General features: G+C 35.2%; 1 protein-coding gene across 1 annotated transcript; it reads right to left on the reverse strand.

Moving 5' to 3' along the window:
- Positions 1-729: 729 nt before the first annotated feature.
- Positions 730-5,868, reverse strand: LOC137710990 (FKBP12-interacting protein of 37 kDa). Its single transcript, XM_068450179.1, has 14 exons — positions 5,719-5,868; positions 5,558-5,597; positions 5,402-5,460; positions 4,577-4,644; positions 4,423-4,459; positions 4,088-4,175; positions 3,860-3,924; positions 3,673-3,750; positions 3,293-3,340; positions 3,075-3,128; positions 2,530-2,691; positions 1,968-2,037; positions 1,598-1,653; positions 730-1,053 (listed from the first exon to the last, which is right to left on the reverse strand). Exons 1-14 carry the CDS (start codon positions 5,731-5,733, stop codon positions 886-888), a joined length of 1,008 nt encoding a protein of 335 aa, XP_068306280.1. The 5' UTR covers positions 5,734-5,868; the 3' UTR covers positions 730-885.
- Between the last annotated feature and the right edge of the window lie 6,774 nt (positions 5,869-12,642).

Here is a 12,642-nt window from a genome sequence, read left to right on the forward strand (position 1 = left end):
TTCAATCAAAGAATATTAATAATTAGGGACCGCATCCAAAATATTCCAACTAATTAAGTAGGCAAGTAGGTGCCTATTGTCTGCCAGCTGGGATGAAGATTAGACAGAGGGAAGTGACATTGCTCTCAAATTCTCGACCGCTTCCATGCATGGCGAACGCACTCAGTGCCACGCGCACACACCTCAGCCTACACTTGGCATCCCAGGAGCTACGCTGTCCGCATGCATGAGCCATGAGCTTTCCGGATTACTGAACCTCCCACGGCCAATAGCCCATCGCTCTTAAATTTTTATGATGGTAGTTCCGCATGTTTATGTTTATATTGCGAATTGATTTTACGATGATAGTTCAAATTTTTTTATGTGGTATTAAAGTTGGTTGGTCAATATGTGAAAATTTTAAGGACAACATGTGTTCGTGTTATTAATATATATTCATGTATTTTGCTAAAATATCGTCAGACGTGAGAAGACTTGTTAACGCAAAAGTACCGTTCCATGCTAAAAACAAGAAGCCAATGTAGCAGTAGATTAAACCACTTTAATGTATTTCATGACGAGGCACGATAAATTTGGGCAACAACCTAACTTGACGCCATCGTTTCATGTGAGTCATTCTCCTGCAATAGAGGGGGGTGGCATGCAGGAATTCAATTTAAGTAATAAAACAAGAACGATTCCGTTTTGTATGAATGAATGATATGAAACCACGCAACTGCACGTTAAGCGTTAGGAACTTTAACCTCGATTCCGGCGGCCTAAGTTTCACAAGTTACTTTTACATAACAAAAATGTTCTGAGCGAAAAATAAACTCGAACGTTAATGTACATACAAAATGAGGATTATAAACGATGATTGTGTCCTACAATTTTCTTCTTCTTACTTCAGCTGTCGACTTCTCCAGGTACCATCTCATCATCGTCGCTAGCTTTCTTAGCGTCAGAAGCTGGATCTGCTTTCTCCTTCCCTATCAAGCTCTTCTGCTCCAGCTCCTGCTTTAACCGTTTGATTTCACAATCTTTCTCCTCTAGCTGCTCTTGCGTGATACGCACCTGCAATGGAAGACGCTTTAAATTCTGACTCTCATTAAGTACCAAATTCGTTAGATAAAGGACAGATTACGAGGCTTCCTAAAACTAAAAACTGGAGGTCTTGGGTTCGAAACCCGCTGCTGGTGTGGAAGCCAGACTTGTGGCCAGAAGGAGGCTGAAATGCCCCTGTGAGTCTTCCTAGCCCCTGGAATGGGTGGATAACCGTGGCTTGCCACCAGTTGTCCCCCTTTTTAAAAAAAAGAAAAAGTATATTAACCAAATCAGGTTGACAACTACTCTAAAATCACAGAATCGAGGAACAAATAATAGGACTCGTAATATCAAACTGAACTGAATAACATAGGAAGGGAAGGGTAATCAACTAAAGGACTACATGTAATCCGTACGAGTGGTCTTAATTTAAACTGTGATCGATAAAATGGCAGCAAATTTGGTGCATTATCGAAACAAAACGGAAAAGTTTAAATTGTGCATCTATGAAGCTAGGATGATGTACGATCTCTGTAAACCAAAAAACGAAAAAAGTCGAGAGAAGAAAGAAAACCATTTCATTTGATCTTTCAACATCATTTGTGAGCCCCTCCATATGTTGGTGCAACCCTGTACGTAGAAACACAAAAAGAATGAATGGGGAATGACCTGACAATATAAAATCCAAGATGTAATAACATTTTTTTAGTACAATGCATAAAGAAATTATCATTGACATTAAAAAACAACAGTTTAAATAACAGCTTTGGGGAAAGAGATGCTCAATTGAACAATTAATAGTGACATACGCAGTCATGCAGTACGGTTCCCAGATATAAAACGGGTGCAAGGGCATTGGATGTACCATTTAGCACACACATTCTACTAATCTGAGCGATACTGATAAGTTGATAACTAAAAATTTTGATTGGTTTAACACTGACCTTCAAATTGACTTCTGAGTTCTGCATTTTGGGATTTTTGCAACGCAAGTTTCATAGATAATTCATGCATCTGCACACCAACAATACCAAAATCATGTTAACCAGATCGTTGGTGTATAATATAAACAAACAGATGACCATCCCAAGAGAATAAGGTACATTTGTTTAAAAACCTAAGGAGATAAGTTTATTCATAAGCACAACATATTAAGGCATCAAAGATGTCCATGTTCGCTTCAGTTCTAACAACATACTTTTGTGCCAAAATCAGTATTATTTATTCAAAGGGACTCGGGTGCTCAAAAGAATTTGAATGGTCCAATGATTGTAAATAGCATTCACTGTCTAACCCAATCCCATTTCAACATTGAAAATGTGAAGAGTTGATAAAATGTGCATGTAGACATGCAAAATCCTCTATTAATGTCTCAACCCCAGGAAAATTGAACAAGTAAACAAAATTGCTAGGAAAAACAAAAGATATTAAGTATATCTGTGGATAGAAGTAGCACATGGAAAGCATAATATAACATCTAATATATTGTAAGTGCAACAGCAGCACCTTTCCCTCAGAAGCTTCATTGCCAATCTCCTCATTTTCCTCTTGGAGTGTCCGACATTTAGCCATTAACTGCTTCCCCATCTTGCTTGCTGCAGTAAATGAAAGAGCTTCGATATCTTCCTTCAACTCCTTAACCTTTTTTTCCTTCTCCTCAACCAAAGTCTAACATTAAAGCACCAACGGAAAACACATAGATAAGTTATTTATAAATATAAGGAAAACCTAGGAAAAGAAAATACTTGCAGAGTCTCACAATTGCCTTCATATAATATATAAAATTTTCCTTTAATCCATACAAGCAGGTTAAGCCGATTCACGAAAAAGAACATAAAGAAAAGTTATCCACCTGAAGTGCTATATAAAAAATTTTCCCAACCTTTTTTGTTTTCTTCTCACAAGGATTCCTCCCTTCAGTATCTATTTCTCAGACTTATAATGTAATTTCTTTGTGTATACACAGAAAAAAAGGGATGTGTGTGCTATAATGAACAGATATAGTAAAAGCTTAAAAAAGAAACGCAGACCAGCAGCTTCAAAATTTTAACCTTTAGACGAGTAAACTCCTCATGAATTGCTGGATCGAGTAGCAATCTTCTTGCCTGTACAATTAATCAGCACACAGAATTGCAGACCAGGTTGAAATGAATCATAAAGAGAATTTACAACCAAACCAAAAATTAATAACTTTACCATTGGTCTGAAATTTCAAAAGCTCAAGGTAGGCAATTTTAGAATCATATAAAACTAAAGGATTTTAAACTACCTGCATTGATGGTGGCTTGAGTTGAGCTTTAAGCTCCCGGACTGCAGACTGCATTTTAAATAAGTTAGGTCTTTATAGTCACAGAGAATTAATCTTACTCTTTTTACAAATAAAATCTTCCTACTAAAAAAGCGAATATGCTATCAAGCTCTTAATTCTGACATAAGAAAGGCGCATGAATTAATTTCTCTTTACTTTTTACAAATAAAATCATCCTACAAAAATAGCAAATATGCTGTCATGCTCTTACATTCTGACATGAGAGAGGTACATGATACATCACATGCAAAAGATATTTACAAAAATAGCAAACATGCTATCATGCACTTACATTCTGACATGAGAGAGGTACATGATACATCACATGCAAAAGATATTACCTTGAGCTCTGCTATCTCCTGCTCCCGTTTTGCAAATGTGACAATGAACGCAGCTTCCTTTTTCTTTGCTTTCTCTAACTGTTAATAAGAACAACCCGTGAACAAAAAGCTCAAGATTAAGAACAACCCGTGAACAAAAAAGCTCAAGATTACCGATGACTTATGAAAAGAAACATTTAACACTAACCTGTTCTTTCAATGACTCCTCGGAGTTTTTCAAGGACTGAAGATAATTGATAACCAGTTTAGGATCTACAAGATAGGTTGAAATCATATTCATTAATACATTCAGATAATGCATGTAAAATGATCATAAGATAAGTTTATTGTCAAAAACATATAATCTAACTCTTGACATACAAAACAAGGATGGGCAAAGCAGCAGAAGGCCCTGAAAGGCTAGTATGGGACTAACCAGGAGAAGTTCCAGAAGCTAAGCAGGGTTCATTCTGAAATGAAGAATGCCACTTTTGAATCTCAGATTTTGCAGCTTCAAGTTCTGTCTGTAGCCAAGCCAAGTAATTGTTAACAAACAGAGCATTTAATAATGGGGAAGAACCATCTAACAAGTATGACTGTAGTGAATGCATAGTGCCATGAAATTTTCAAGCTCATGATGAAACTATGTTCATTCAATCTATGTCCACAACTGTAAGCATCAAATATTTTACCTATTTGACTACAAATTAAATGGAATTTGTTATCAAAGAATTGATAAGAGAAGGAAAGAGTTGAATTAGGAATGCGTACTTGGCATGTTGCAAGAGTATCTTTACAGTTTTGAAGACTGCAAAACAAATACAATAAAAATTAAAAACTCAGGCCTAAAGAAAATTCAAAGCATTAGTATTGCCAGTGGTATGGAAGTTTGATCAGTAGAACATAACACATTACTTCATAATACCTCTCACGAAGAGTCAAAATCATCGCTGTTGCACCACCAGGAGCAGTTTCTTCAACTTTCGAGTTACCCTATATTGTAAAAGATCATTTTATTTTCCTTCAATGGAACGAAAACTGAAGAAAGGGGAACATACAAAGAAAACTCTTATATAAGAAAGAATCTGTGGAGGGCAATGCATGTTTATCAGAGGCAGCTTCTTAGGAGCATCCTTCCGTTTGACAAGTACAATTTAATAAAAACTATTCGATTTAGATACACATTATATATCCTACTCTTTTACAAAATTTGTTGGCTGTGGGAAATAAATTTCACATCACGTCCCAACTATAACTGCTCTTTGAAGTGCATCAACATACTTTAAATTCTTTCACGTCACGTCTTTTTTCTCACCCGAAAACTTTAAATGCTTTCTCCACAAATGGAACCTAACTTACGAAACATCATCTCTGCATTCTTCAATACTTTGGTTCTTCACCTAAACTATTTGCTAAAACACACTGTTGTACACCAATACTGTTGTGAATCCAAGAATTTTTTTTTCTTTACCATTGTTTCATATAGGTCCAACCTAGACAGTAGGCCAAAGAATAAAGATACCCAGATCTAAGTGCTTTTAAAACAGCTAAAATCACTTCTGAAGGAACAAGCCAAAAGTGCTTTTCAGAAGAAGCACCTACTATGTGCTTCTATCAAGTGCTTTTTCAAAATGCACTTAGATTTATTAAAATTTTCGATGTGCTTCTCATAGTAGCACTTCCAGCAAAAGCACTTATGAGTCAGAGAAGCAATTTCAAGCAGACGCCTGGCAGGAATAAAATGCAATACCTGTTTCGAGCCGAAAGGATCAAATTCTAAGTCGTCATCGCCAAAGCTTCTCTTTTTACCTAGATTGATAAAACACAAAGATACAGAAATCAATAAGCAAAATTCAATCACACATTCAGAGCCACGCTGTTTGGTTGCCAAGAAAGTTAAACATACCACGCCTGGGACTGGGAGAATCGCCACCGAAGTCATCATCCTGTATTTTAACGAATCAAAAACGTGGTCGAATTAATCACTGAGAATTAGAACAATTAAACCCTAAAATCGAACTAAAAGCGGAAATTGAGGTAGTAGCTAAAGGGGTTTGGAGGGCTTACGTCATGGGTAGCCATGGAATTTGAAATCTTCAAAACCCTAGAACTTGATAAGCGAACTGTAGCTGCGAAGCTGGAAGCACAAGCCGTTTGATGCAGTGCGGATCGGAAACAAAGGGATTTTGGGTTTGGGGGGAAAGAGCAGTTATCAGCTGCGCGCGGTTCCACAGTTCGACCGCCTTAGTGTAATATTCTCGATAGGCCTTCTAAGAAATATAGCCCATTTTATAAAAATGATCCATTGGGCTTTTAAGGGATGAATCTATAACTATGTCATTTTCGAAATTTTTCTTTTTTTTAAAGCGGGACAATTAGTGGCGAACCACAGTTATCCAGTACTTTCGTGTATGGAAGAGGCTAGTTAGGAATTCCACTACTTGTGGTCAGGATCAAGTTGATTCACATCTTACAAAGTCTCGAACCAGGACCTCACCTTTTTTTCTTGTAGGCCACTTGTCATGATTCGGGAAACATAAGATTTTTAATTTAAGAGGAAATCTCTGATCACCTAATCTATCCACCAGTTATTATTAAAATTAGGGTCATTTTGATTTTGGTTCATAATCAACCTAATTGTTAGACTGGAACCTTATTTGCTTAAATATATTGATCGAGGTCCTTAACCTCATTTAAGACGAACTCCAATGGTGGGCTAAAAGCCAAATTACCCCCCAAAATTTCCCTCCAAACGTACTCCAACCCAAGGGGAAATTTTGAGCTAAATGCTAAACCAATGTCAAATTCCCCCCGAAATTTAGCCCAGAAATCGGGGTGGACTCTACCCAATATTTATCGGAATTTAAATTTTTTTAGATTAAAATGTTCATAAAATTAATTTATGATAGTCTACATATTTATTTTAAAAAAAAATAATTTAACAAAAAAAATAGCCTAAATTCATTCTTTAATAATCCCGGGCTAAAATTTTAGGGTAGAATGGTTGGAGTAGAAAAGCTGTTTTTGGGCTAAAAACTAATTTTTTCGGGCTAAAAAATTTGACTTTTAGCCCAACCATTGGAGATGGTCTAAGAGATTTAACTCATGCATTTATACGTTTAATGTCCCACAAATTATGTGTCACATCCCGCCCCGGGACAGATCACTTCCCCGCCCCGCTCCACCACCGTAGCACGATATTGTCCGCTTTGGGCCCCAACCACGCCCTCACGGTTTTGTTTTTGGGAACTCACGAGCAACTTCCCAGTGGGTCACCCATCATGGGATTGCTCTAACCCCCTTCTCGCTTAACTTCGGAGTTCCCACAGAACCCGAAGCCAGTGAGCTCCCAAAAGGCCTCGTGCTAGGTAGGGATGAGAATATACATATAAGGATCACTCCCCTAGGCGATGTGGGATGTCACATTATGAAATTTAAACAAATTCAAATAATATTTTTAAATATAATAAATACTTAAAAATCAATTTTAGAGTAATATTGTTCTTCACAAAAATTATAGCAAAAAAAAAATAATGTACCCACATAAATATTAACATATTTTAAAAATTAACTATTGATATATTTTAAAACATAAAATAAATACATATAATTAGCTTGGGTATATTTAGCAAAATTAAAAATGGGTACAAATAAATTAAAAAATATGGGTACAAATATAAATAAGAGTTTTTTTAAAAAATGGGCACAAAAAGGAATTAATATAAAGGTACAAATTAAAACTAAAAAGAAAATTGGTACAAATTTAAAAATTAAAAATAAAAAAGTCACATTCCGGCCCGGGGCGGATTACTTCCCAGGCCCGCTCCACCACCGTAGCACGATATTGTCCGCTTTGGGCTTAGCATTCCCTCACAGTTTTGTTTTTGGGAACTCACGAGCAACTTCCCAGTGGGTCACTCATCATAGGATTGCTCTAGCCCCATTCTCGCTTAACTTCGGAGTTCTTACGGAACCCGAAGCCAGTAAGCTCCCAAAAGGTCTCGTGCTAGGTAGGGATGAGAATATATATTTAAGGATCACACCCCTGGGTGATGTGGGATCTTACAATCCACCCCCTTAGGGGCCCGACGTCCTAGTCGGCACACCACGACCAAGGTTAGGCTCTGATACCAATTGTCACATCCCCCCCTGGGGCGGATCACTTCCCGGGCCTGCTCTACCACCGTAGAACGATATTGTCCGCTTTGGGCTTACCATTCCCTTACGGTTTTGTTTGGAAAACACGAGTAACTTCCCAATGGATCACCCATCATGAGATTGCTCTAGCCCCCTTCTCGCTTAACTTCGGAGTTCCTACAGAACTCGAAGCCAGTGAGCTCCCAAAAGGCCTCGTGCTAAGTAGAGATGAGAATATACATATAAAGATCACTCCCCATAGGATCACTTCCCCCGCCTGACTCCACCACCGTAGCATGATATTGTCCGCTTTGGGCTTACCATTCCCTCACGGTTTTGTTTTTGGGAACTCACGAGCAACTTCCCAGTGGGTCACCCATCATGGGATTGCTCTAAGCCTCTTCTCGCTTAACTTCGGAGTTCCTACGGAACCCGAAGCCAGTGAGCTCCCAAAAGGCCTCGTGCTAGGTAGCGATGAGAATATACATTTAAGGATCACTCCCCTGGACGATGTGGGATGTCACAATAAAAGTTGCAAATTAAAAATGGATACAAACTAAAAATAAAAATATATGATAAAAAATTTAGCCATGGATATAAATATAACAAATGTAACGTTTCTAATATTAAATGAATATATTTAGAAATAAAAAATATTTTATTATTGAAATAATTAATGATGTTTATTAAAATCTAGGGACTTTAATCAAAAATTGAAAATGAATAAAGTTTTAATCAATGGAGTAGGAAAAATAAGGATGGGAACCTAATTTTTCTTTAAAAGTTATTACCACGGCACACAACGCTTTTTTAAATTCTCCTTGATAATGTGGTTTCATACGCTAAATCCTCAATTTTCTCAAACCCCTTGTAAAAAATCACGCACAAAAAAATCAATGAAATAAAAAAGATGAGGAGTTACCTAAGCAAATGTCCATTCTCACAGCATAATTAATTTCCAATTTTTTTTTGCACTAATGTTTTTAGGAAGAGAATTTGAAGAAAATGAATTATTCGAATTACATGATGAGTTTCAAGATTGTCTGTGTCGTATTAAATTATATAATGTATATTGATGTGTATTTGAACACTCTTCAAGATAACGATTGGTTTCACTTTAATTGATGTTTATCGAAGAGCCATCTACAAGATCAAGCTCAAAAGTATTTTTAAACTCCATGGATCAATTAGTATCATCATTTCCCTGCAGAAAATATGTCTGGAATTTGCTCCAACCAAGTTCTACATAGGATAATCCACTCACCAAGAATGGCAAACACATGTATTATGCTTGTCTTTGGATTTTGATTGGTCTGTTTCATGTCTCCTTTCCTACGAGAAATTTTTCAGTGTGTCATAAACACGACTTGGTACACCAAGTGTAATAATGCGATCGGTTGAAAACTTGAAAAAACTCGATAAAAAAAAAAACTTGAAATACACTCAAAACAATTGTATTATAACACTCGGTATATCAGACCGTGTTCCCAGCACATTAAAAAATCTCTCATTTCCCACCACCCCTGGCTAGTATTAACAACTAGTTCAAGTGATCCACCAGTGCTAATCACAAATTAATGTATGCGTTTAGTTAATTTTTTAATTAATGTTGGTGGGAAGGAGGTATGTCCATGTCTTCAATCAAACCCTCACACTAACTAGCTGGTTCTAGGCTTCCATTTTAAAATAATCCCACGTCGTTTTGGTCCGATAAGGTTCACATATATATGGAAGATGAAGACAAACCCCCTTTTCTCCGGTTTTCAAAAAAAAAAAAAACTCCCTTTTCTCCAAATCTTGCATAGATTGACCCAGCCAAGGAAAAAAATTAGGAATATATAGTAATTAATTAGTAAATTAGCTTTTTAGCATAGGTGAGAGATCATAATTAATAATCTAGCTTATAATACAATTTCTCCCGTGATTGACTCTTCTTGTGAGGATAAATTTGTGAGAAACTTTTATGGTATCGGAAAACACAAAAGTTAGATAATGTATGATTTTACGTGTTTTAACAAAGATGGATAATATATGAGAAATTTTATTTAAACTCATTTAACATCTTTCTACACCAAATTTATTCTCTTCACCCATATTATTTTTTATTAAAGAATTAATCTCTCTTTAAACTCAAATTTATTACCTAAACTACCCTTTCAAACCCATTTCAAAATGCTAAGTTATCTTTACACTCATTCCATTTATAAATAACATCTGTAATTGATTTTTTATTTTTTTTTTTAAAAAGAGGCGTCTTTGCCCCCCCCCCCCTTCTTCCAACAAGCATTTTCATGACGACTTTTTTTTTTTTTTTCCTGCTATCAAACCCAGACATTTGCCTTTTTTTTTCTTTCTATTGATATGCATAAGTAACAAAATCAAACAATTCATCCTCTTATACTTATCAACAAGCAAGGAAGTTTATAATCTAAGAACATTGGTAAGAAGTTTTTCCTATAGAATTTTCCAATTGCAAAAAGTTTAACAAACCATTCGGGATTGATGAAAAAAATTGAAACCCAAATACTCATCTTCTAAACTTAAAAAAAAATTCAAATCAAACGAACAAAATATTCATAAATTGAGTCATACCTTAGTTGGAGGATTCAAAACTTCAAAATCACCATCCATCAATAAAAAAAACTTGTTTTTCTCTACAAGACCTATTAGGGTTTTAGTCAGAATGAACGTAGGATAAACAAGAAGTGATGGTAGGGTTTTAATGGGTTTATTGATAAATTTGAGTTTTATTATTAATTTCATTTTGTACTTAATATTAATTATGCAATAGGACAAAATAGACAATTAACAATTTAAATTTAAGCTAGGTGTAAAAAGATGTTACATAGGTTCAAATAAAATTTCTCATAATATAGTTTATTTGTTCCACATTCAGAATATATTTATAAAAATACGAATTTAGGTGTTATAACTTGAAATAATAACGTTGTGTGATCATGTTATGAACACACTGAAAACTACTCACTTGTGACGGTCCCTTAATTAGTTATCCAATGGTTGGCTTGTGAGTGGCAGTCATCAAGATTAAACCTTTTTCCTTAATCTTCATGGATGGCAAAAAGGGTTGGTTGATATGATTGATATGAGGAAAAAAATTAGGGTTTGTCGGCAATGGGAATTTAAAGATATACAGAACGCATCAATTCAGGTATGAATTTTTGTGGAGGGAGGAGACATCTTTTTAACACTTGGGGCCTTTGGTTCCTTTGGACTCATTTCAATTTTCTTCCCTATCAAATTATCAATGAGAAAATGTGACCACATTCTTAAGTGAATTACGGGTTGTTGAAAAAATAACATCATTTTCTTTAGGTTAGGTGGAGATTGTGTTCTAACCTCTCATAGACTTCTTGACCAATATTAGTTTGGTGGAGTTGTTGGCCATTTATTTGGAATAGTAACTAAGTTGACCAACAATATCAAAAGATGATTAGGAATTAAGTTATTGAACTAATAGTCTTATTTTAATAGATTTTGATCTACTAAATCTATGTTTTTTAACGTATAAAGTGTACCACCTTTTCTTAATTAATCTATCACATGAATCACATTAAGTAGGTACGTATCCACCTCCAAAATTAGAAAGAAAATAATATATCAAGTTGTATTTTTCTCCTTTGTTTATTTCATAATTTTGTGCTTTTTTGAATAAAAGATATTTATATATACTAATTTTGTGCTTAGCATAAGTAAGAATCGGGAAAAGAATAAGCCCCAATTTTCAACTAATTGATTAGAGTCATTTAAAATCATAAAACAAGACCCTATGACGCAACACTAAGTAAACAAAAGGGTTACCAATGTAAGCTCTTGAAGAATTAGATCTGGAGTCCATTAGGTTCTGAGAGAAAACCTAAAGGGTTTGTATTTGATTAATTCTTGAATAATTACAATTGAAGCATCCTATGACATAAATAAAAGGTTACAACGGTAGGAACAACTCAAAGGACTTTGATAATTAAAACAACATTAATCGGACGGAAATCGAAAGGTCTGCTTATTATTTCAGAAATTAAAATGTTGTTTTGGAAGCCTAAACGGCCTCAAATGGTTAAAATCCATCATATATCACAGCAATTGGAACCACGATATTGTTCCCTTTTCCAAAAAGGTATCATGGCTTCAATTCGAAACTCGGACCCCAAATCTGCAAATTCCCACTGTCTCTTTGTCTTTCATCAGTTCATTCCCTCTTTAATCCATTCGGCCATTTATTCTACATTACCCTACAAACTTATAATATTGAATTAGAAGATGGAAGTTTAGTGATCAACAAAAATTAGTCAAAATTTGATATTTATGTTTTAATAAAACGAGTTTATCATGATTTTGAATTAGTCTAGTTTTAAACATGGATTTATCGAGTGAAACTAACATATATTGAGTTTGTGGTTTAGATTTGGGGTTGGTTTAGCATTAAGATAAACCCTAAAAATGAACTATGGTGGTTGGATTTGTCGTTAGACTGTAGATATGGACGCTTAATTAATCAAGTAACTTTAGTAAAAATGCTTGATTTTATCAGCGACAACAATATAATATTTATCTTAATAAGATATTATAAGATTGTCTTCTAAATGAAGAGAGTAGAAGATGATTCATCTCCTGCAAGATATATATAACATGGTATAGAAATAGATATATATAACATGGTATAGAAATAGAAGTATAAATTTCTCCAAAAAAAGCATTGTTCTCATAGGTCACGCGCACGACAAAACTACATGCAAAAATAGTTCGAATTCGAAAACAAGTTAAAGCCATTCACATTCTCTCATCCTTCTTTACCTTTTGTATCCTACAAGCTGCAAGCGTGCATGTATATATGCGCAT

The sequence above is a fragment of the Pyrus communis genome, chromosome 12 (assembly GCF_963583255.1).
Source record: "Pyrus communis chromosome 12, drPyrComm1.1, whole genome shotgun sequence".
Taxonomy (NCBI): Eukaryota; Viridiplantae; Streptophyta; class Magnoliopsida; order Rosales; family Rosaceae; genus Pyrus; species Pyrus communis.